The 26,115-nt window shown below is 39.8% G+C and overlaps 1 protein-coding gene across 1 annotated transcript; it reads left to right on the top strand.

Annotated features, from left to right (window-relative positions):
• Nucleotides 1-1,637: 1,637 nt before the first annotated feature.
• On the top strand, nt 1,638-23,457 carry sfxn5a (sideroflexin 5a). The gene is made up of 14 exons (XM_085342842.1): nt 1,638-1,778; nt 4,607-4,675; nt 5,713-5,790; nt 6,527-6,553; nt 9,290-9,344; nt 9,851-9,876; nt 10,020-10,073; nt 10,545-10,601; nt 10,722-10,787; nt 12,080-12,170; nt 15,759-15,874; nt 16,102-16,187; nt 20,070-20,187; nt 22,123-23,457. Exons 1-14 carry the CDS (start codon nt 1,731-1,733, stop codon nt 22,198-22,200), a joined length of 969 nt encoding a protein of 322 aa, XP_085198968.1. The 5' UTR covers nt 1,638-1,730; the 3' UTR covers nt 22,201-23,457.
• Nucleotides 23,458-26,115: the final 2,658 nt, after the last annotated feature.

The following is a 26,115-nucleotide window of genomic DNA, read 5'->3' as shown; positions in this document are numbered from 1 at the left end:
GAAAATGAGTAGAAACAGTGATTTCCTGTGAAATGCCAAAAATAAAGTGTGTACATATTTATTTAAAAAGAAGCCTTGAAACTTAATCTATGGAGCAGAGTGATACACCATAAAGTATTCTGATAGGATGCCACTTTTAACAGCATTTGTGGATGTTCTTGCACTACTTAACTGTCAGAATAAAACTGTACCTGTCTGTCTGGTATCGGTATAGTTAGATCTTCTTTACACCGTACTGCACTTTCTAATCGCTCCGTGATTTAAGCACTCGGCCTACTTTTAACGTCACGACAGATAACTAGCCAGTGAGCTCAAAGCATACACGAGCATACACAAGCATCCGGACCTATCCCGTCGTCTCAGTCCTGCTGTGCGATTGCGAAATCGAGTTGCATAGATGACTGTAGAGACTGCACATTACGTGTGACTCGGCACATCCTCTTTCACGTCTTCCATTTTACAGAGGTTTTGTTTTGTTTTTTGGTTTTTTTTGCATTTCAGTTTAAACTGATTGTATTTTTCTCCTCAACTGTGTAGCTGGTGGAATGTGCTTGAGGTAGTATGTAAGATTGGAAAGTTTACAATCCGTGATGCAATTCTGTTTCACAAATTTTGTATATTTAATAAAGAATATTTTGTGTTTCTTGCTCACCGTATGTTTTCTGGTAATTATTTCTTTCCATATTTCCACTGATTGTTTAAAAAAACTCAGAATCTTTCACTCTGGGTTTTTTCTTACAATTTTGCATCCAATTCCAAGCTGCTAAAACAGCAGAGTTCTAGATGTTCCTGACATTCAGGTAGTTCTTTAACTAGTTTGACTCTTTTAGATTGAGCATATTCTTCAAAGTAGTAACTGAATAAAATGTGATATATTAAAACAAGTGATCTTGCTATGTCATGTTGAACGCTGTCTTTTGGGAACCTTTCACCGACAGTGACTGGGCTCATATTATACACGATTTCACCCATTTGTCATGCCTTTATTAGTTCCACCTTCTTAAAACACTGAAAAGATGGAGCTGAAATCTTATTGGAGATTTCACAATACCTCTCGTAGCCTTTACACCAGAACACTGAAGTCATTAGTGTTCTTCACTATTAACAATAACATTTTTTTATATCCTTTTTGAATCTTTTCCTGCAGTTTTATTATCCTTTGTACATGCTCTCACACACCTCCAGGACTGATATTCTTCTGAATACTGCATAGTCACCAGCAATTTTAAGCATGCATAATTTCTAAAAACCACGTGTGTCATGACATCATATACTTTGAACTCAAATTTACAAACCAAACCCAACTCCTGCTGGGTTACCCTGTTGCACATTTGTATAATGCAAGCTGCTACTGTTTGCTCCTCAGAACCACCACTAGGGGGTATGTTATCCTCTATAAGCTCAAGCAACCTCGCACTCACCAAGAGCATTTCTCTTTTTAACCGTTGTACTCCAAACCCAGTGCAGGTCTTTCGACATTAACCTCCCGTTTTAAAAGAGGCGAAAACAATGCAAGCTCTTCTGGGAAATGTAGTTATCCTGTAAAGGGGTTAAAGCCACGTCCTGTCAGAGCGAAGCAGACCGGAAAAACTACATTTCCAACAGTGCAACTTGGCCAGCTGACTGTTTGACGGCAGTCCCACAGCTGTAAAAGTTAGTTGGAGGGTGAGAAAGAAATAAACATTTAATAATCTCAGAGAAGAAGAGGGCTGGCGGTGATTTGAAGCGGCATGTCTGAATATCCGCCCTTCCAGTATGGCAAGTCTCGTTTCGACCAGGTACTTGCAGTTTTTATCTGATCATAAACAGATACACTTGTAACAAAATATATTTTTTGGACATAATTTGCGTGGCAAACAGACCACACCCACTCACCGTGTCAGCGTGTTTATGCGTGTGTGTGGTTAGATGCGCTGTCCCGCAGGCGGATTCTTAAACCCATATCAGGACCATTATACCATATCATATCTTATTGCGCTTTTGAAATGAAAGTCATACCATAACTTTAGGTGAAGCCTTGTGACTTTTAAAGCTGTATCCGAAAGGCTTTAGGTGAAGTTGGGCATTGAACGCATCACAAGAGCAAAGGTAAACTTGTAAAAATCTGTAATATGCAGCTGGTCCATAAATGTTTGGACAGCGACGCAGCTTTTTGTAGTTTAGCCTCTGCACACCACCTCTTGACTTAAAATCAAGATGTGATTAAGGTCAAGGCTTCCAGCTTCTATTCAAGGGGTTTAAAAATAACTGTTCAGTGGTTGGTGTCAATCATTGTACAGGTGAAACCAAGATGAATTTGTACTACAGTGTGCAGGGAGGGAAAGTATGGAGAAGGAGATAAACATGCCTCATTATCTGTCAATCAGGGTGGAGGCAATGTTATGGCACGGTCATGTATGCTTGCCAGAGGAACCGGGTCACTAGTGTTTACTGATGACATGACTGCTGATAAAAGTAGCAGGATGAAATGTGAAGTATACAGGGATATACTCTGTGCTCCGATTCGGCACAAATGCTGCAAAACTGATCAGAAAGCGATTTACAGTGCAGAAAATCATCGAAAGCAGCGAGTCAGAGACACTGAATATTTTTCAATGATTCTAGACTTCAGAAAGTCACTGACTGCAAAGGATTTTCATCCAAGTATTAAAAACAGTCATTTTATTTCAAATTATGTTGATCCAACAAGCTTTTAGCTCCTGAAAAATATCTGTAATTGTTAAATAGTTCCTTGATTGCTTGATTTTAAATCCACTGTGGAGGCACACAGAGCTAAAACTGCAAAATACTGTGTTGTTGTTCAAATGCTTTTTGACCCTCACTGTATGTGCTAACAGAAAATATGCAGGTCAGCTGTTATCATACAGGTATCCCATGAGATATGCTTTTATTCCATCTTATGTTAGCCTTTTATATTTCAACCCTAGTGCCCTCAAAAGTGAATACACACAAGCCTGCACCTTCGAGGCTCTTTCAGAGAAATGTTTATTACTTTATCAGTTTGAACTGTACGACCTTCTTTTGGTGTCTGACTTCTTATATGCCTCATTTAGATAAATGAGACAAATGTCATAAACGGCTCTCTATATGGGGTATAGCGGTTCAGCACCACAAGCCACATGTAACAAAAACCATCGCCCAGGTGAATCAGTTAAGTTTTAACAGAAAATGAAGATTTATTGTGTAATACACTTTTTAGTCTGCTATAAATATACATTTACATCAATTTGTGGTATTTTTGTACACAAATATATTGAGTCAGTAAAAATGAAAAAGAAGAACATAAGACATAAGATGTATACACTCACCAACCTCTTTATTAGGTACACCTGTCCAACTGCTGGTCAACACAAATATGTGATTAGCCCACATGCATTTTGCCATGTAGGCATGTTCTCTGCTCATAAACTAATTTTCTGAATGAGGACGAACGGTGATTTGAGTGCCAGGTGAGCTGGTCTGAGTATTTTAGAAAGTACTGGTTTGCTGGGAATTTTCTGTAGGGTTTACGACAATGTCCTGAAAAAGACCAAAGCTTAATCTCTTGTTCCAGAGGATGGTTATTTGTTTTGGTAGCTCTAATTTCTGTGCTTTCATAGTTTTTTTAACCATCACTGAGGTGATTTGCATTTAACTCCAACTCTATTGGTCTAAGTTGGGGAGGTCTCCATCTGTACTCCGGTATAACGGTATGGCATGAACTGTGGAAAAATTGAATTTCCAGCATTCCCTATTTTGATCCTGTGAAATTATTACATGGAGATATTTTTTTGAATTTTCTTTTATTAAAACTGTTAAGTTTACTCCATTGAAAGTGGAATTTCAGACGAAGCTGAAATGTGGAAACCAACTCAAAAGGCTGCGTCTTCATAAATCAGGATCTGATACAACATAATGATAAGATTAAGCCCCTGTTACCCTTCCAGTAAAGCTGAGACAAGTCTGTTCCACTCGAGTATCGACTCAAACTGGTCAAACTGGAGTGGCACTGGTGGGTAATTGAATGTACCAGATTTAACAACTTTTCCCCTGTGCCATGTTTGTACAAACCATCCATATGTTCAGGAAGTCACGAGGCACAGCAGTGAGTCAGATACCAGATTTTCATCCAAATTAGCAGTTAGTGTAATTAAACTCCAGTTAGGGAGGGATAGGAGGCTTTCGAGGCTGCGTGGCACGTTGCTGATTCCCCTAAATTATTCCTTATGCTCGGTTATGAATAAATTCTCGAAAGGTAGTTTTGGGTGTGCAAAAGATGCAGATAGGAAACAGTTTGTCTCTGGCATTAATGAGGAGGCTCCACCTGGCGTGTTTAAACAGCTGGCGAGCGGTAATATTGCTGTTTACTGGGCGACAGCTGGAATCTCCATGGCTCTCGATTCATAATCATGATTTGGCTGCATATAATTGATCAACAATTTATATGCAGACTGGGTGGAAAGTTGGACTTTCTGAACTTATACATTCCAGATCAGGATTTTTCCACTGATTATATATTTAAAGTTGCATCTGCAGTTTAATGTTTGGTCTTTAAATAAAAAAAACAATATTGCTAACAATTGCTTTGTATATGAATGAATGAATGTGCATTTCGTTTGTCTCTCAGAACACGTTTTTTGGCCGGTTCAGGCACTTCTTGGACGTGATTGACCCCAGCACGCTCTTTGTGACAGAGGTAAACAAACCTTTGGATTTGTTATATGGATCACATGCGTGGGTTGCTTATTTACCAAGTTAGCCACAGTATCACAATATCTGCATACAAATGACATTAAACTCCATCAGATGATCTGTGATGGTGATCTTTAGAGAAGTCAGGTTTTATATAACCGCAGTGGTTTCCTAGCTGGGCTAAAACGGCAGCACAATAATCTTGTGGGATTCAACATTAGCCAAAATTTACTGAAGGAGGTGTTGAATTAAAGGAAGAAAACCTCAAAGGTATAATTAAAATGAAGGATTCTCAGCTACTGCCAGCAAATGTGCCACCTTTAGGTTACAGGATATTCTCTGTAAATGTTAGGCTGCTCTGCTCATTGCAACATTTCCACAGTTCTTGGTTGTGTTGTGGTAATTTTGCTCATGGAGCCATCACAGCTCTAGTGCTCTGGGTAATGAAGCTGTTAGTGGGTTCTTTGGTGACACTAATAGCTGCAGTACCTCCCGGGATGTGATGAGGTGTGGACATATGGGGCTGCTGGGAGGGGTGGAAAGTGCATATGCTTAGACACACACCCACACCCACACTGATACACATGACACCTTGCTGGGCCAGGCATCGCCTCAACTTGCCCCTAATTCAGACAGTGGAACAGGGACAGCCCTGATTTGCCTTCGGTCGCACGCACACATGACCTCCTGTGCATACAGTAAAAAAAAAAGAAAAAAGTGCACGGCTAACACTGACACGCACAATTACAGAAACGTGAACACACATACACACACAGATGGCGAGCTCATTAGAACAAATTGGTCCTCATGACCTTGTATTTTCCTCCATATTAGACAATGATCACACCACAGTAAGCTCCTCATTACCTTTTAGGGAACTCATTTGTCACATGAAAATCATCACGGAGGTTTTAGTAAAACATAATTATCACACATTGAGGCCTATAGCAGGAGGGCAAATACACATCTAAGCTGGCATAGAGGCGAGAGTGGCCAGACTTGGTTTCACATTTTATTGACTCTCATGTTCCGTCACATCAGAAACGGCTGCGGGAGTGCGTCGAGCTGCTTGACCATTTCAAGCAAGGAACTCTGCCTCTGGGAGTGACGAATGCTCAGGTAAATATGCGTCAGCTTGAGTTGAAAACTCACATCAACATCAGTTTGTGAGAATTCAGCATCTGAAACGCTGCAAACCTTTCTGAAAAGCCTCTTCTATGCAGTCTGACATGTGTCTCCTGCCCTTGAGTGGATTATCTGTGCACTGCAGGCACTAACCGGCCTTTGAATGCTAAATCAAAAATAGCTGCTTTAATGTTTGTGCCAGGGAAATATTTATGGTATGAACGAAGTTTATATTGTTGCAACATTTTAATAATTAGTTTTTATTTACACCGTTGAAGCAACTTATTCGTTATTAGTTGTACAGTAATTTCTCTGTGAAGCAGACTCTGTGAATATACTTAACCTTCTATTTTATCTAAGGAGGTATTTACAGTCAATATTTTTAATTGTTTAAACGTTCAGATGAAATATTTAAATTTGAAATATCTGTTCTTTTCAAGTCTACTGCTTTTGCAATAGCTGATGTACTACAAACAATTTTAATTGTAAAAATAAACCAAATTTAGTCTTTTTAATTAATTTAATTTCAACAATATTATTAACCGTACAGTCCTGTTAATAATTGCAAAATATAATAATTGAAATTTCATCATTTTTTAATGTAATTTTTTATTTAATTTTCTTTTACATATTAAATTTGTAAACTATATTGTAGACAGACAAACTATCCCCCTTAAACACAGAAGCATTGAAAGACTTTCTACTTTTTCTTATTTATTTTACTTTACAGCTTTGGCAAGCCCAGAAAATAAAGCAGGTAAGATTTCTCTGTTTTTGCTTACTTTGTCTATTAAGAGAAGCAGATGAAATACGATCCATCTCTATATAATGTCATTATTGGGTCCAATCTAAGTGAAACACTCCAAAAAAAAGTAACGTCATTCGAAGCGGGTAAGGTTTGACTGGTGTTACGTGCTTATACCGCAAATATACCAAAGAGTGTACAAAAACAACATTAAAAAAGGCTTCCATGTTGAAGTAACTACATTAAAATTAGACACTGAAGCAGGCGAGCGGTTTTACCTCCAGTGTTAATTAGCTGGAAGTGCCAGCTCTGCAAGACGGCTGACAGTCGTTGAACTACAGGTGCAGCCGGTTAAAGTGGGAGAAAATTATTTAAAGTTTTAATATCTATTTACAAACTGCCAACGTCCAACACTGCCAGAGATTTATATGTTTGATATTTATGCCTCACCTAAATAAAACTTAATTAATGTAATGAATTGATGAATTATTTAATGAATGTATTTTTAAGTGCAATGTCTGCACTGTGAAATTAGTTTTGTACTTTGTTTGGCATTTCTTTAATTTAGATGCTGTTTAAATCTTATGACTTCCCACGTCCACCTTATTCATTTATAAAATGTGCATTTTCATTGGAAAATTAAAAATTAAAAGCTGTTACATCTCAGTTTTTGCTCATATTGAACTCGACACTAAAATGTGTATTTAAGGATCTAATCAAACACTCTAAATACAGATGAACCATAAGTATCCTCTCATCTTTAGAACTAATTTTCTAAACCACGGATGGGATGCAGTGGACTTTACGTTAAAGTATGTATCTTGTCGACATAAACTTGTCTTTGGGTCAGGTTTAATGTGTGTATAAAGGGTTGTTCAGACAAATCTTAAGTAAGTAACTCTTCTTTTATCATTATGGTTGCTATTGCTTCCATTTCATGTGTAGGATATGCAGTTCAGTCTACATAAACAATTTCACACTCTGCAGGAATGAAACCAAATCCGGCTCAAACTGGGCTCCATATGAACACTGAAGGCTGGCTTACGTCCAGGTTTGTTTTTGTATGAGAACATGAAACAGTTGGTGCTCTTGCAGGGTTTCAGGGTTGTCAACTGCCAAAACTCCCCAAAACCGACCTATCCTTCAGCATGGTGCTTGCCTTATTTATGTGCTTCTAAGGTTTATACTCTTTCTGAGTGTTAAAGACCTAGAACTCTTTGTGTAGTTTGTTAGATCATTATAGTTTAAACTAGTCTCCAGATTTTTCTTACTGCATCCCAAGTTCATTCAAGACTAAGAGGAAAATCTATATTCAGCCATGATAGTGGTATATCTATCACATGTACGTATGTGGTCTTTCACAAGTCGAAGCTTGGCTCCATGAGCCTGAGGAAGCAGTGTAATCGCTTTCGTTCTTTTCCAATCTGCAGATTTGATCAGTGTTAAGGCAGTGGGGGAAAGACACATCATCTGTCTTATCTACTTTGTAACAGTGGGAATAGCAAACTGACGGGATAATGTCTGGTGTAATTGCTTGAATATTTGTGTAGAATTGACAAAAAACACCCCACAATCCTTCTAAAATCATTTAAAAGTAAATGGGCTTTCTAAAGTTAGCCTCCTATTTGTCTAGAAATACCTGCCATAATTCCTTTTGGCTGCTTCTGTCTCTTTATGTCATCCAAGATTCACTCAGTGACACTGGAATCGTGGCTCTATGGTGGCCTTACCTAATGTTGCCGGTCCTTCCTGTGGTTCTTTATCACTTTGACCGTCTGGTTAAGTTGTTGTAATGTTGTAGAACGAATCTGAAACTGATCAAATGCTTTCTTGTGTGGTAGATGAGAAGGTAAACCTTGAAAATGCCTCGTACCTTAGTCTAGCTGAAAAGACTGCTGTTAAAATTTGCTCCCTGTTTCGGGGGAGTTAATTAAGCCATTCGATGTGGTTGCAACCAGTTCGTACATTCAGCTGACAGTGTGTGCAGGCAGTCTGCAGGATAAATTTCATTCACTAGACATCCCTTAACTGTCCATGAAAACTGCCTGGTTCAACTTTACTTTGTGTTTTAATATAAATTAGAAGATGATAGCATGCTAACATGCTAAAAACGATAGCTCTCGCTACCCAAACCATAACAGAAATTAGATTTGTTGTAAATATTGCGTTAAGTGTTAGGGTTGGGTTTCTACGGCACCCCACAATTGGTAATGACACTGGTGTTTCGTACTTTTATGCATCAGCATATTGTTATTCCAAGTATTTTACATTAGCATTAGCATCTTTAGCTTCTTAAAGGGAGCTTTTTCTGTGGTGAATACTTTTGGCTTGCTTTAAAGCGTTATACTGTATCCGACAACTCAGTCACTATTTTTCTTTTACTTGTGAAGATAACAACTTTTGTTGAATTTTGTTAAATTACTGCAAACATGTCAAACTGTTATATTTGTCAAAGGAGTAAAGTTATTTTTCAAAAGCTCCCCAAGTGCAATGCATTGTTCCTGAAATATGATTAAATGAGTGATGTAAATAAATAAGTCGATTAGCAATAACTGGTTAATCTATTGATTTGAAACCATTTTCTCAGTGGTTTTTATATATTCAAGTTAATATTAAATACCCTGAGCAGTAACTTTCTTTTAGTTATTTTCACAGCAGTGCTCTCTGTATAAGTCATATGAACTGACTTAACCCAAATCATTCGGTGCTCATTACTGTCTGATTGTTATCATTATGCACTTATTACAGGCCATCATCCACCCCGACACAGGGGAGAAGATCCTCATGCCTTTTCGGATGTCAGGTAGCGTATCTAAGAGTGGAAACTTTGGAGTGGAGGGGAATCTCGGGGCTTTTAAGTGGTCCAATACGGAGGCGTCTTCACCTTAGAGACTGTCATGGCTCAACAGGGCTCTTCAGGTTGTCTCAGGCCTGGAAAAGGTCACGCTCAGCTGGGCGCTGATTAAAACCTCTCTGCTGTGCTGACAGAGATCTACTTGGGGTTTGTGAAGAAGCAAATGCTAGCACTTTGGTTCAGTTTGAAAGCACCCTTTTTGTAGGATGACCGTAGTGGAAGTGAGAACAAAGAAAAGAAGGAAAGGACAGAAGCAATTAACATGTAATTACCAACATACCACATGAATGTCAGACCAATAGGAACTGGCCTCGTGATCCAAAGTTAGAAAGAAGAGAACAGTGTTTTTTGAAGGGCTTGGACATTTCTGCACAAAAGAATAGATTTATAGTAAATCTGAGAAAAAGGGTAGAGGCGAAATTGTAAGAGTGGTAATACTGATCATCTTTTACCAGGTTTTATCCCGTTTGGCACACCAGTGGTAAGAGTGGTTTTCATAAACTCTGTTTTTCCAAAGCACACACTCATACAATACCAATGCTACAAATAATGATAATTTATTGATTTTCCTTTATGAAATCTTTCTTTCTTTCTTTCTTTCTTTCTTTCTTTCTTTGTTTGCAGGTTGTTGGCCTCCTTCTCCCTAATCAAACACTTGCATCTACCGTCTTCTGGCAGGTATTTCTTCGAAATTCATCTCTGGCGTAGTTTGGTTTTCTAAATTACTTCACTTTGTAAACATGGCACATATGCTGTAGGTAGTGCCTCAAGAAAAACAACGAATGAGCAAGTGTTGACTATGATGTGATTTTGTTTTGATAAAACTAAGAATGATCAGTTGTAAAGCTGCGGGATTAATGGAAAATGCTTTAAAAAAGCAGAAACAATAATGAATAGAATAAATTAAGAATTAATTATAAGAAATCCGGGTGGTGTGAGACAGAGGCTGCCACTGTTTAAATAACGGAGTCTCTTCTGTCACTGATTCTGCTCGTATGCTTGATAGAGCCAGTGGCTGAGCCTGTAGGTTAAGATGCTTCTTTTAGCTGATTTTAAATGCACAGGAGAATCACCTTAAATGAAACTTATTATTATCGCAGTTTATTACATCTTACTATACTTTTCACTTTCCTCTCCTTTGTACGGCAGTGGTTGAACCAAAGTCACAATGCCTGTGTTAACTACAGCAACCGCAATGCCTCCAAGGTACTGTACCTGCATGGCATCCCAGCTGGCCCATTACTACACACATTACAAATGCCTTTTTCTGTTGCTCAGCTAAAGTGCTTTTATAATGTTGTCTCCTCTTGTTTTCTGCCACTTTAGCCAGCTCCAGCTTCCAAGTTCCTGCTGGGATACCTTGGGGCGGTTACCAGTGCAGTGTCCATTGCTGTAAGTCCCAGCAAATCTTGTGTTGACTGATAAAGGAAAAACCAAAAAAGTAAAGCCTTCAACCTTGGCATGAGTGTTGATGTTGCATAGTTTTTCTACCAAAACAGTGCAACTTCCCTGCTGGCAACAAATGTTTGGAACACCACAAACCCAACAACCAGCTGATCCAAGTAATGTAAATGAGAAATCCATGATTTGTTGTGGACTAAAGACTCATTAACAACTATTTGCGGGATCTGTGTATGTGCTGTGTCTGAAAAAAATCTCTGATTATATCGGCCATTATAAAGGACTTTGAAAATCACCAAATAGTAGTATTAGTCTCATTCGACATCTAAGGATCCATCAGGTTAACTGATAATTCACTGAAACTAGGAACAATGTATAGAAGCAGGTCTTTGTAATCCCTTCATTACCCACAGATGGGGAAAAAAATGTTCAATAAGCCTTCTTTTTTTTTTGCAGATTATTTATTAATTTGTCTGTTACATACACTAAACGAAGGGTTCCTGTAACCACCTTGATAACAGAAGAAAATATTGGTAATCTGGGCTTCTGTGCAGTTTCAGCATGTGGTCTTTCACCGCATTACTTCTTCAGTTAAACACCAAATATCCAAAATGGCAAAATTTCAAATAAGGTGGATATCAACATAACTATAAAAAAAGCAGACTTCATAATATCCCAATCACTTAAACGTCTCTTCTTACCTCTATGTCACCACAGAATAAAATGTCATAGGGGCGTAATACCCGTTCACACACCTGCCTGACACAACCCTTAGTGTGGACAAGGAGCTCCAACCAAGCCAATTACTGGTCCTGCTGGGTGTTCATCCGGCTGATGCCCTCAGGCTTGACAATGGCAGCAAGCACAGAAAGAAATTGCGGGGTGTCTGGAGTTTGGTACGACATCCCTGGAGGGGGGCAGGCACGCTCCAATTAAACGTCCGCTCTGGTGACGACCCCCCGCAGGGCTAGAGGGAGCTGGAGGATGAAGTGGCGTGGTGGTGTGTTATTTGAGCGAATATAGCCTTTTGAATGCACCAATCTGAAATGTTAAAACACTGCAAAGTTACGTTCATCAAATGTTTAAACACATTGCCCATAATTTTAGTCCACTTTCTCCCAGTGATCCTTTTTCTGATGCTTGTATGTTTAAGCCTGGTGGTGGCTGTTCTCGTGCTCTGCTCATCCCCTTTGAAAGAAAGAGCTCTGAATTCCAAATTTTCTGTGCTGGCTTTTCACACACACAGTGTCTGATCATATCATCTGTGTCTGGTTTATCTTCAGGTTGGGTTAAACGTTTTAATCCAGAGAGCGAGCCGCTTCAGCCCAACCACCAGGCTTTTGGTGCAGAGGTTCATCCCCTTCCCAGCAGTGGGTAAGTTAAATAAAAATGTAAAAAGTCAGGTGAGCTTCTCGTGGGACAGAGAAGGGTTAAGCCCTGGATGGACATTTAAAGTAAATGTCATAGCTTAGATATTTTTTAGTAATAGTAATAAAACAATTGGGGGTTTTATAGAAACAAATGAAACGCCTTTGGCTAACAGCTCTGCAATAATTGCTATTAAAAGGTATATTTAAAAAAGCGCACACACAAGCTGATTGTTTTCTTTTCCTTGCTCTTGATATATTATACCTTTTTATTTAAGCTGTTTTCTGATCACAATAATTCCCTGTATGAAAGCTAAATAGAGCGATTTTTGTCTCACGCCGCTCCCCTCCGCCCGCTCTCCTCTCTGCAGGCTTACCGTCGCGTTGACAGCCGGCTTTGTGTGTGCAGCCACAAAGCTGATTTTCATGCCACTCTCCCGCAAACACAATCACACCCAGGGGTATAGACCCGTGTCCCAGAATGCCCCGGGCTGCTGGCTCATAATTAAATTGTTTGCTTGCCCCCCCCCTTTCCTTACCATGGCGGTTCTTCTAATTAAATCAACAGGTTTCTACAGCGCAGCCTTTGCCTGGTAATTGGCTGCTTGTTAGAACTCTGCTGCCGCAAACAAATTGGATAATTACCCTTAAAGTGGCGTCTATGTCAAGGCCTCATTTACCTGATTTCTGTTTGTTCATTGTTGTTCCTGTTGTTGTTTTGCTAGGCCAATATAAGAGGTAATTAAAATGGCTAATTGAAGCGAACGAAAGCAAAGGGCCGTTTGAATTTTCGCCCATTTGATTTTGTTTGCTTACTTAAGGCTAGATTTATTTGTAATAACCTAATCAAGCGGCGGCCTGTCATTCAATTAGATTATGAAGACCTTAACTGGAGGGAAAGCCACGCTGGCAGAAATTTAGGGGGTTAATTATTTGTTGTCTTATTTGTCATTATTTGTGATATTTAGAAAGTAATTATGTACAAAAAATTCTTGGATGTATTTCTGTGAGTGTACCACCAGTTATGAGATGATGATTAAAATGTACACAAATGTAATTATTTTAAATAATTACAAATGACAGGCAGATATTTCAACATTAAGCTGTGCAGATTTTGCATTTTATCAATTTAATTTAGTAATTACTTTGATGCTTTTATTTATGTGTTTAAGAGTTTCTATTTAACTGTAGTGTTTGTTCCTGTTTGTTCCTCGCCACAACCCTGTCTGTCCCTTTTTATTATTAACTGGTCTGGGTAAAAAAATCCCTTATAGGTAAAAAGAGTTATTTGCTCAGTCAATTGAATTCCCCTCACAAAGCGACCTGGCAGCCCTGCGGCCTTTAGTAGAGATAACTCTGAACGCTGTTGTCTTAAATTAAAAAGGCTCGGGGCAGCACCACTAAACTCTCTAAAATGAGTTTGTCTTATTCCTATTAGAGTCAAGAAGAAAGGTTAATCTATATTAACATACATTTGTGTTCATTTTAGTTTTCGTGAATAATCAGAGGGAAGCAACGCCGCTGTTTGTCAACCTGCCAGCCTCTCTGTGATCTGACTGTTGTGTGTGTCAGAGTCTCGCAGAGGCACGGCTTCAGTTTTCTGAACGCTGACACGATGACATGGCAATAATGTTCTTCATTTGAGGAGTGAGAAGAGTAAACAGGAGTTCAGTGTCTTCCACAGGGACACTCAGCGGTGGTAATTGGCAGTTTGGAGTTTTCATAACAATGTCAGTTCAGCCTGTTAGCTTCTTTTACAAGAGATGATTTTCCTTACAGGAGGGAACAAGGGCAAAAGCGATTTCTTAAGCTGTGGTGTTTTCTGACCTAATTGCATATCCTGATGTGTTAAAATGGACTGTAGATCAATGATAGGCTGCTCATCTAACATTATTGTGTAACCAAAAATGTGCAAATAACATGCAGTTGTAGATATTTAATGTAAATATGCAAACAGAAATTATTTATCTGTATTATAGGTCTAGTGCCAATCCTTGAGTTAATGTAGTTAATAGGTTATTTCATTTGAAAGAATAGTCTTGTGCAAGTCTTGAGCCATGCTTCATTTCTTTATATCTTTTAAAATGAATTATCTTGAGTAATAGGTGATTACCAGAGAGTCAACAGCTTGGCCTATTGCAGCGTGGCGTGCAGTGTGACTTCAAAAAATTTGAGGAAACTGTGACAGGCCTAAAAAATGTCTACAGCTGATTAACAGTATCTGAAAATTATATCCTTAAGAAATAGGAAAAAATCCAGCAAAGGGTTCACACGGGACCTGAGTGATACAGCCAACGCGTCAGCTGATCCATGTGTCAGTGAAAGAAGGGTGGCTGTCATTGTTCTTATGGAAAGTAAACAAGGAGAACAGGCTGAAGTATGACAAACTGAACAAGAACTGGACTGAAAGTTGGTGGCAACAGGCTTTATGGAGTGATGAAAGCAATTTTTAAGTCTGATTCAAGTCATTGTCAGTGTGGACGGAGGAGATTGAGAGAAAAGTACAACAGTGAGTGTCTGTAGCCATCTGTGAAGCACGGCGGAGGCTCTGCCAAGCTTTGGGGCTACAGTCAGTGGGGAGAGTGCCTAAGAGAGTTCAGCCTGTGTTGGAGAATAAATGAGGTCACACCAAATACTGACTTTTAAATGTCATTAGAATTGTACAAACTCTGTTTTTGCCTAATATACTGTATTTCTGTGTATATTTGCACATGTTTGCATGTACACACTGCAGTTATTTCCTATTTTTCTAGCAAAAAGGAAACAAATAAGTGATGACTCGAGCCTTATATGATATAATTTTAAAGAAACATTATGTACGGGTATTACAAGTTTCTTTTTTTAATCAATCTGTGTGTTAAAGTATTATTATTTCTTGTTGGCAGCTGAGTGTCCTTGCAGTTTTACTGCCTTGCTGCCAGTTCTATAGTTAGTTTTATGCTGATTCTTACATTACAACATTTTGGACAAATGATGATTTTTCACTTCATGATAAAAAGTTAAAGGCTCATCAAAGTTATTGTAGCGCATCAGGGTCTGTAGTAAATTTAATGTCAGTCCAGATTTTTAAATATATTTCACAAGAAAACAAAAGGTCACGCTCGTAGAAATCCAAGAGGAAAAGTCAGCGCCACAGGTTAGTCACTCTGAATTTCATCAAAGTGGTGGACCCAGCCATGTGACCCATTGACTGATATTACCATCCTTAGAGCCAAGATGCTTCATTATTTTTGAGCAAATATTTAATAATCACAGGACACTGATGTGGAGTTTACATCTTGAAAAAGAATATGTGCAACTTCTGAATCCATCCATGCAGTTCAGAACAAACAAAGTTTAGTCCTTCATCCTTATAGGACTTATAAAAGGAAATCAAACCTCCCTTTTCCAGTGGGCGTCTTCATAGAAAACCTGTTTATCAGTTAGTAGACTGATTACTTTTAAGGCTGTCAAAACGGTGCTTTAAAAAAAAAACTTTTCTATCTCTGTCCATAACATCACGATTTCCTCATTCCAAATATGACTGTATGTTACATTCCTAGTGGCAGTGGCACGTTTCCCTTTGATCTTAAAAAACTTTCTTCTGTCTTCACAGCGAGTGCAAATGTCTGCAACGTGGTGCTCATGAGACACTCTGAGCTGTCAGAGGGCATCAGCGTGCTCGACAACAACGGCAACGTGGTGGGAACATCAAGAGTAGCTGCCAGGCATGTATGTCCTCAGCTCTGAAAATTAAATGGATCATGTTATTGGTATTGCTGTTTAGCAACATATGCACTACAATGCTTTTAAATAGCAAACAATTTAAAGTTTAAGTGTTTTGCTTTCACACGTCAGTATTCGTGCATTTAAACACTTAAATGATTGCATTGTTTCCCAGATTCAAAGCAAATTTATTTGTATTTTTTAATATTCCTGGTTTATGTTTTTTTATGCAGGCTCTCTTGGAGACGGCCCTGACCAGAGTAGTCATGCCCATGCCAATCCTGGTGCTTCCTCCCCTGATCATGTCTGCACTGGAAAAGTAAGAAACACTTCTCAACTTAGTTTAGCCATTGTGTGTTTCCACCTGTTCAGCTGCTGTTTAACACAAGACACCCTGCAGAAGTTCAAATCCAGCATCAGAATTGTTAAGAGAAGTGATTCTTGATGATGCAGAGGCCACTCCGAGTATTTCAGAAACAGCTGATCTGCTGCCATTTCAGTGCCAAACAATTCCTGCTACAGCTTTCGGATGGTAGGATCCCACCTGCCTTATATAAATGTTTCAGGCTGGTGGTGGTGTAATGGTATTTGGGGTGTTTTCTTGGCAGACTTGTTTAAAAGCCACAGCCTACACAGCAGTATTGCTGATGACCTTCCCATTCCCAGGATCCAGGAGGATAACCCAAAGCTCAAATCATCTCAGACTGGCTTCTTGAATATGAATGGGATATTTGCATTTCGGACATGCAGCTGCCTAATCTGCAGCACCTGTGTGATGCTGTCATGTCAATATGTCTGGAATGTTTCCAGCGTCTTGTTGAATCTCTGCCATGAAGAATTAAGACCATTCTGAAGGCAAAACGGGAACCAACCCGATACTAGCACCGATTGGTGCACCTAATAAAGCTATCCTGTGAATGTATCGGACGACTGAAGGCAGAAAGATGTTGATGCCGTTTAGATGTTTGGATTTTCTGATTCCTTATCGTCTGTCTTAAAGTGTGCTGTTGAGATCCATCGCTTTTATATCCACAAAAACAGGATAACAGTAGAAGAACCACACTGTTCCTGATCAAATAAAGAATTCCCTGCAATGTCTTTCAAATGAAAATATAATCTTGACTTTCAATGGAGACTGATCTCTTCCTTTCACTGGAAAGTTGACTCCTCTGGCTTTTTATGCTATTAATTGTAGATTGTGTCTGTTGGAACTGCTGATGTTGACCTCTGTTGTCTGTACGAGTAGTGAGGTTGTGCTCTGCACTTTAAATGCATTCCTTAATATGATTTCATTTTGATATGAATAGTTTTTTTAGGAAAAGAAGACCAAACAGCCAGTGTTTGCAGCAGGAAAATAACTAATTTAATTAAGTCTTAATGGAGAGAATCACTGTCTTTATCAAACTCCATAAACTATTTTTTAAAGAGGCTGATTATGCTGTTATGGCGGTAATGAAGGAGGTGAAAGTTTCATGAGTTAGAATAATTCAAGGATCCAGCTGTCTTCTAATTAAATTACCACAAATTAATTATAAAGCCGTCCAATTTTTGTTCAAGAAAAGAATATTTGTGATTCTCTCGTTATCTACTCGGCTGTTGTTTAATACTGATTCGATACTGCACATCAGCTCTACTGGTTCAGCGTTGTGTGCGATGACGGTAACGGTGCTTTAATGACAAAGGGTGTTTATGCAGATGCCCGTTGATCGATGGCGCGACTGTGCCTGTGGTGCAGCGAGGAATGCAGCGGTCTCTGCAGATCCTTGACAGCACTTGTCTAGACCTCTCAGAGTGGGCGGGCTCAGTCGGTGGGGCCGACTGCCCAGGTGTGTTTGGGATTCCTGGCAGCTGAATGACTGAACCGTGAGCGAGAGAGAAAGCAGCGGTGGGGTGAGCGTAGATCTCCGAGGGTTGGCTGCAGCGCTGCTCAGCCGTCCTCCACATCAGCTCGCCTTCACTGGCTCTCAATGGAGCGAGAACAAGGGGATGGAGACACGTCCCCGGGCGGCCCCTCAGTGATGGATTACACTGCTGAGAACAGATACACGGGGAGTGACTGCAGGTTCTGGCCTTCATGTGCTTCAGTAGCTGTGAGGGGGTGCAGTGAATTCTGGACTTTCATCTGTTTATTTATTTAAGTCCCAGACTACATTAATCTGCAATGGGAATTTCCATTTGCTGTAAGATACCCAGGTTACCTGATTCAGAGTCAGGTTTACTGCTTCAGCATTTAAATTCTAAGTCAGGTGTTATTTATAACAATTTAATAATATAAATGATAGTATATTTCCTGCAGTAGCAGTAGCGAGACTGTTTAGATAAACACAATGGTCAAAACTGGCCATGTTAAGGCTCTTTCATATTGAAATATGACACCAAAGATATATTGCTAAAAATAGACATGCTCACCATTATTTTTTCCTTTTTTTGTAACATTTGTGAAAAGTCTGTATTACACAACCCCTCTTGACACATGTTTGCACGCTTCTTTCTGCTCTAACTGGCCAACATGTCAAAATAAATCAAATGATGGCTCGGCAGAAGCGAACGAGTGAATAAAAATGAACCGTTTCGCTGTCAGGAATTCATTTTTAATAAATGGGAACACATTTGGGCACATTTTGGGCAAACTCTAGGACACTTGTATAATAAAAATAAACAATATAAATATGATATCCTAGATTTAGTAATTTAGAAATTGTTTCTGTTAGTCCACATTAAAGGGGAAAAACAGTTGTAGTTGATTATGTGTTAATTTCTGATGCTTTTATTTGCTGTTTCATTTCACAGTAATGCACTTAGTTATAAGTAGAACGACTAACAATATTAAATTTGATTATGATGCTGCTTTTTATTTTTTTCCTCCATCATCATCTAGTGCTGTGTTTCGCCACAGGTCAGCAGGGGATAGTCTAACAGCCAGTTTGATCATGGTAACAGGGAGACACAGGTCCATGTAAACAGTTCAACCTGGGTAAGACCTTGACCAAAATATGGCCACTAGCCAGGTTGTAGTCAGATCCCGTGAATGCAGTATTACATTAAATGATATCACTGATTTTGGTTGGTTTCAGGTTTTTCACCTGACCAAAAAGGGGTTTTAAATTTTGCACATGAGCCCGAATCCAAGTTCCTGTCACGTCTCACATACCTTGCAACTTTTCTCCCGTTGACTTTTTTTGTTAAAAATGCAGTTTTCCACGTGTGTGTGTGTGTGTGTGTGTGTGTGTGTGTGTGTGTGTGTGTGTGTGTGTGTGTGTGTGTGTGTGTATGCGCGTGCGTGTGTGTGCACGGAGCCTAATTAAACCATGGCAGCCATATGTGTTAATGAGCTCTCTCATTAGGCAGTAGCTCTCCTCGTTAGGGGGAGAGGCGTCGCTAGCGGTGGAGAGACAGAGCGGCTCTTTCTCAAGCTCCTGCTGAGCTTCGCTGTCCTGCTCAATGTAGAGGGGGATTATCCTAGTGGAGGGTTAGCGAGGAGAGAGAGGAGAAACATATTTCATTCGTTTGATTTATTAAATGCCCTTAAAAAAATTAACATGCATTTGTTTTCTTTAGCTCATGGGAATACACTTTTGAAACCTTTTGCAAAATGTTAGCAAAGGATCATGCGGTTCAGTTTTAACTGCATAAATGGTGATTAAAGGCTTGTTTAAGCTAAACATGTGTAACGACGGAGTGGACAGCTGATAGTGTGTGTGAAATCAAAATGTTTTGATCTGCTCACCTGCTGATCCACGTGAGTTTTATCAGGTCCTGACAAATGACTTTCTTGCCGGGGTTTATTTAGCTTAACTGCACTGAATTAACTTCGGTGATGAATGGTGTGGAAAAGTAGCCTGCCTAGTGCTGCATAGGTCTTGTGCTGACTGGCACCTGAACAGAGTTGGAGACTCCGTCAATGTCTTGGGTGTTTGTCATGTTCCTTTCTTAAGCACATTTTGCTGGGACCCTGGCCAGAACCTAAAGTTTTCAACAGAAGATTATAAATATAATAAGATGATCCAGCTTTTATTCACCTTTATTTTAAAATGTGTAGCTGGTTGGTCCCTAAACACTCATAGCATATGTGTGTTTGTTGACTATATATGCAGCCCAGGCTATGTTGCACTGTGTTGTGTGTGAGAACCTGTTGCTTTTGCCCATGGTCTGGGTGTATGGCTGACAACTGACTTGTTTCTTCTTCTCTGTTTCCCGTCAGGCTCCCTCTCCTGCAGAGACAAAAGAGGCTCGTCCTGCCTGTCCACAGTCTCGTGTGTCTCGCTGCCTTCAGCCTGGCTCTGCCGCTTGCCATCAGTTTGTTTCCACAGATGTCGCAGGTACTTCATGCCCAATTCTTTTTCTCTTAAGGAGCATGCAGTTGGAGACATAATTATTTGATCCCCTGCTAAATTTGTAAGTTTGAAGTGAAGTGAACAGGCTAATCTTTATGGTCGTTTTATTTTAATTGAGAGAGACGAACTATCAACCAGAGTCACTTGCTTGTTGCCTTGGGGGTATGTTTTGAGGTCTGATGGAAGATCCATCCATGACCCAATTTAATTTTAGTGTTCTGGCCGAGAGAAGGAGGTTCTCAGGCAAGATATCACGGTACTGAGGAAGCCATCTTCTAAACTACGCAGAAAAATAGCCCCAAAGCATAAGATAAGATGAGATAGAACTTTATTAATCCCTCGGGTGGGTTCCTCTGGGAAATTCGATCGATAATTCGATAATGTTTCCACCTTGACTGTGGGGATGATGTTCTTTGGGTCATACTCTGCATTTCTCTTCCTCCAAAGATTTTTGGAACTGTGTTATCAATGGTGTTCTTGGTGACCGTGGTCCCAACTGCCTTCAGATCATTAACAACCTCCTCCGGTGTAGTTTTGTGCTGATCCACCACCGTTCTCATCATCATCCTCATCCTATGAGCCAAGATCTTGCATGGAGCTCCAAACCGAGACTCACTGATGGTCATTTTATATTTCTTCCTTTGATTTTCTCTCTCTGCATTAAAATGAAAATACCATAAAAAAGACAGTTCATTTATTTTGAAGTGAGCATACTTACAAGTTCATCAGGAGATCAAATAATCATTTCCCCCGCTGTAATTTTTCAACATTGAATAAAACAGAACAGACTTAAGCAGGGATTTATATTGGGTCTTCTAAAATTGCAGATATGCTGGATGTGTGTTCGAGCATATGTGTCTAAATTATGAATGTTTGAGTCTCTGCGGTGGCACAGTTTTTGTTCTCCTGCCTAATGCTCGGTTGCTCATGCTCAGTCCTGAGATTTTGTTCATTGCAAACACAGAGCTGCAAATGTAAAGCCTCAGGTTGAATGATGATGTCGGTGACCAGCGTCTCCTGACCTCTCCAGTATTTCCCATTGAGCTGTGCAGCAGCGCTGTCCTAATGAGGCGCCGCCCTCTGAGACTCAACCTGCTCTGTTATGATCTGCCCAGAGCCACCATTGCCTTTATTCACCGCCACTGATGCCATCCAGACTAGCGGGCTGAGATCTAACTTTAGCCTTATTGCCTCAGTATGTATCATTCTACTCATTAAACGGCAATGGCACAATTATGTTTTTCCACTCCATCTCCCTCTCTCTTTGTCTCCTCTCTGCCAAATGACTTGCTGACACAAGCCAACCAGCTCTGGCTTTAAAATGTTTAGGATTTAATTACCACTTGAAATAGCTCAGACAGCCATATGGCAAAAAACTTCAGACATATGTGCCGCCAACAGTCCTGTGAAAAGCTGCCTCCAGTTCCACAGAGGGGCCTGTTTTTTTTTCTTCTCACAAGTCCTTTTTGCACTTTCACAAGGATAGCAGATGAAAAAAAAAAAGGGAAAAAAAAAAGATCTCCCCAAAAAGCAACATGAATGCCCCACTCTCTTGGACCCCCCGCCTACTCAATTTGTCCCACTTCCCCATTTCACACCTACCAAGATGTCTGATTAGGATTCTGCCTCCAACTTCAACAGCCATCTGTCTCTGGTTCAAATATTAGGTGATGCAAACCTCAAATTAGACTTTAATCTGGCAAATTGGCTCTTTTTGCACATTAGCAGTAAATACAGAACATTTAAAGCCTTTGAGAATTACAGTCAGTTTCCAGTCTCTATGCAGCGGTTCGTGTCGGTGATATACGGTTGCATATACAGCACGCACATACTGCATCGAAGCTGTTATATCTGACGATTTGTGCGAAATATTTCCATTTGCACTACTGACCTTTTCTGTCCTGCTTTGGTTTCCCACAGATCAGTGTAGATCAGCTGGAGCCAGAGATCGCCATGGCAACCGACTGTAAGATTGTGACATACAATAAAGGACTTTGAGTGATCGCTACCAAAACTGAAATGTGAAGAAAGGACGCGCAGCCCGTCGTGGCTCGAGCCGCCCCGACGCTGCCAGGGAATTAATTGTGTCAAATTTGGCTGCTGCTGCAGTGGCTTTAGCACACGTTTGGACAACAACAGCTGATACGAAGAATCAGCAGCAACAGTGATAAGAAAATATGTATCACAACACGAGGAGACAAAGCCAAACAAGTGCATTTTGAGGGTAACAGCCCAGTTAGGTTGATTAATTAGGTTAACAAAACCCATAAGCTTGCTTGGTTCCTTGAGGCTTTTTCCACAACGAGCAGACCGCTAACCATAGATCAAAGATGGGCAAATTAAAATGTCTGGCCAAATAAATGTGTAAACTGTGAATGAAATGAAGATACAAATGCTTCCCGCCTTTTTTTTTTGTTTTTGACCCTTCAATATGAGTCAGTACCTTCCTGTGACCCAAGGCGATGTATGTCTATAACCTGGAAGTATTTCAATCAACGTGGAAATAAGAAAGCAGCCAAGATCAATCTTTTTGAATCTGAATGATTATTTTTGCTCTCTTGGGGTGCTGTGACTCACGTTCGCAACTACTGATTTATGTATTTTTAAAGTAGCTTTGCTGTGAATTGCGTTTCTCTGGTGTCTGCACAACAAATATATACACAGCCTGATTGTGTTTGTTTAAGTTTCCTTGGATCTCAATGAGCCAAGTGTTCCCTGTGACCACTATCAGCTTTAAATTCCTCCAGTGAAAGAGTGACTCAGTTTCTAACCACAATGGCAAATAATAAAAAAGTTGCAGTTTTGGTTCAGAGTGAAAACCAGAACATTATAATTAAGCAAATATTGCAAAAGCATAAATAAATACACAATTGTGACATTTTATTTCCAAATTGTTTCTTTTATTAGTCTTATAACCAGAGACTTCTCTCTCGCTCTCTCTCTTTGTGTACATATTCATGCTCGATTTATCTAAACATTCTCAAAGTATTAAGATGGTTTGCTGTGATGTGTGTGATTAGTATGTTTGCCCGGTTGCTGAGGGAACACAGCACAGTAGGCTGCACTCCAGCGTAATTCAACAAGAAGCCACATGCAGGATCAGTGGAGGTTGCTGGGTGTGAGTTATGGCACACAACCAGGGTGAGATGAATAAATGGAAACAAAACCCCATTCATAACGACGCACATCTCTCACCAAGTTATTGTCATCAGATTTAGTTCTGGCCTGTTAACTGTAATGTCATCTGATGTTACAAAGCACCATGTTGTAGCTTTTGAGCTAGTAATTTAAATTGTAACCCACAGTGGATTTATCAGCATCTGTCTGATTAATCCAGAGGGGGGTGTGGTTGGGTATCAATTGTGTGTCTCTTGTAGGTGAGTATATGAAACCTTTGAGGAAGATTATAAACTGGTAATCAAAAGGTATTGTTTTGTTTTTTTTAACAGAACTTGAACGATATTGATATTTGTTGGCTGATATTTGCATATCATAAAGCTGTGGAAAACATATGTTGCAGAAAATGTCATTAATTTTTATTATTATTATTTTTTTAAGAAGGCCACAATTCATTAAAATCATGCGATTTGAGAAATTGTGCCATAATTTGTCCAGCAGAGTGGCTCCACCGCCATAGCTTATCCAACAGCTGAGACGTTTATAATGCAGGATCAAGGCGTCCCATCACCGGAAGCTGCTTACTAGCTTTGTAATATCTCACTGAAATTCAGTAAATTAATTTTTTTAATTTAACATTAAAATAAAAACAATAAAATAGCCATAAAATAACAAAAATAAAAATTGCTTAACGTGGTTACGGTGATATATTGCATTTATTTATTTCTAATTACATCTATGTTGAATATTATTTTTCAGCCAGCAAATGTTTTTCAGCGTCATCTCTAAAGGTGCTGTGGGTTGTGCCCTATAATTTCAGTTTTTCAGCTATACTTTGAGCTCCGTGTAAATGCTACCAGGGCATAGTTAGCAGCATTCTTTCAGTAATTAGACGTGTAATTCTGTGTGTGCGTTGCACTGCATGATTTATCACTCAACGAGGAATTTTAAAGCCAGTGTAATTTGTACGTTTTACTGAGAAAACAGAAAGCTGCAATCATCCCCCAGAAAGCAAGTAATGAGAAAATCCTGATTAAACCCACAGTGATTCGGTCGAGTTTTCTAACACCTTTGCAGCAACAACAGCAGCAGCAGCTCCTAAACCTACACGTCTGGAGAGACACTTGTTATTCACGCTGTTTTCCTGCTCTCATCCTAAACTCTCCCCTCTGCTGACTAAGGCGACACGAGACCGGGCGTTTAGGGAGATGAGCTTGATTTTTGCCTTTAATTGTTTTCCTAACAGACGACTTAGAGGTGCAGCTCGCGTTAATTGCGCTGACCTTATAGCTAATCAAGATGTGATTGGGCTTAAGCAACCCGCTCACCGTCAAGACAGCTTTTAGTGTCAGTGAGCTACTGTACTGTTTAAAAATAAGCCCATTTGATTGTGTTTGTTTAGATGATTGGAAACCGTCAATGTCTCTTACAATGTATTTGCACCTGCAGTGAGTATAGGATATCCTGGAACTCAAAACAAAACATATGGCCCCTTTACACCTCCAGATGTCTGATGTATTGTGCACCGCTGTTAAAAAAAAACAAGAAAAAAGTGAGCACTACTGCAGTGCATTTTACTCGTACGTCTCCGTGCCTCTTAGCTTACAAAACAAGTCATCAGGGTCAGCCGTCAGGGCTCATCTCTAAAGCCTCGGGGTCATTAGGCAGAGGCTCCTTCCGTTTCCTTTGACAGGTGATTACTGTGGCAGTTGGTGAAAAGGCTTCTGCACAATGCCAACTACTTTCCCTCCTTTTTTTCCAGGAGTTTCAGCCTCTGGATGGGAATGATTTCTGTGCTATTTCTGCTGGAATTCAGAGGAAATACAGACTGATGGCTAACACACCTGACACCTGTGCAGCTGTCCGGCAACATTCCTGACACATCAATCTCAAAGAGAAACCACCTTAACGGGATGTTGGATTGCACCACCCACCTAAGCTTGCTGCAGCTTACAGCAAAAAGAACAGTAAAATTCTTCATTTGTGCTCCAGTATTGCCGGGTTGTCATTCCCATCACTTGCATGCATCTTGAGTTTGAAAGTAAGACGTAATAAATCAAATCTGCAACTGCAATGGCTGTAATGAAATGTAATCTTGCAGTATCTGAAGTTTAAAAAGAAAACACTTGAGTTCCCCACACACACACACACACACACACACACACACACACACACACACACACACACACACACACACACACACACACACACACACACACACACACAAAAATGGCGTATCCCATCAGAGAAATAATTTTTACTTTTATTTCTAAAACATCTTTCTGTAATTACACGTTCCGCTCGCACAACTGTGTTCTGGTCATATTACGTTTTTGTACTACACACAGTGCTGGATGAAATCTGCACACATTCACGATCACAAATGTGCCATGGCAGAAGAAGCACGAAGCTGTGAACTTGTACTATGCAGCTCAAGTTAACCCGAACACCAGAGGTCTCTGCAGCTTCTCATCTGTCCCAGAGTCATGCACAGCTGGCCAAGAGTCACATTACTGTGAAGAATCTTCATTAGGAAGTGTAACAAAGAGCCAAGACGGCTTTGAAGGCGTGAAAGTGGGAATAAAATCATGCAGGGTCTTTGAATCTTCTTTAGATGCGTGCTCCTTTACGTAATTTTTTTTGTTTGTTTGTTTGTTTCTCCCCAGTTTTTGTTCTTCCGGTCTGGCACCGAGTGCGTCCTCCGACTCACCGGGTGGATTCGTAGTGTGGATCACCTCCTTCTTGTAAGTGAGGAGAAATTTAAATTAACTTGGTACACAGGTGGTGGAGTAGGGC

Source organism: Diplotaxodon limnothrissa, linkage group LG19, assembly GCF_057381915.1.
Source record: "Diplotaxodon limnothrissa isolate DT_005_m linkage group LG19, D_limnothrissa_male_GT1.1, whole genome shotgun sequence".
Taxonomy (NCBI): Eukaryota; Metazoa; Chordata; class Actinopteri; order Cichliformes; family Cichlidae; genus Diplotaxodon; species Diplotaxodon limnothrissa.
Note: the sequence above shows the minus strand (reverse complement) of the source record. Positions and strands in the feature narration are given on the sequence as shown.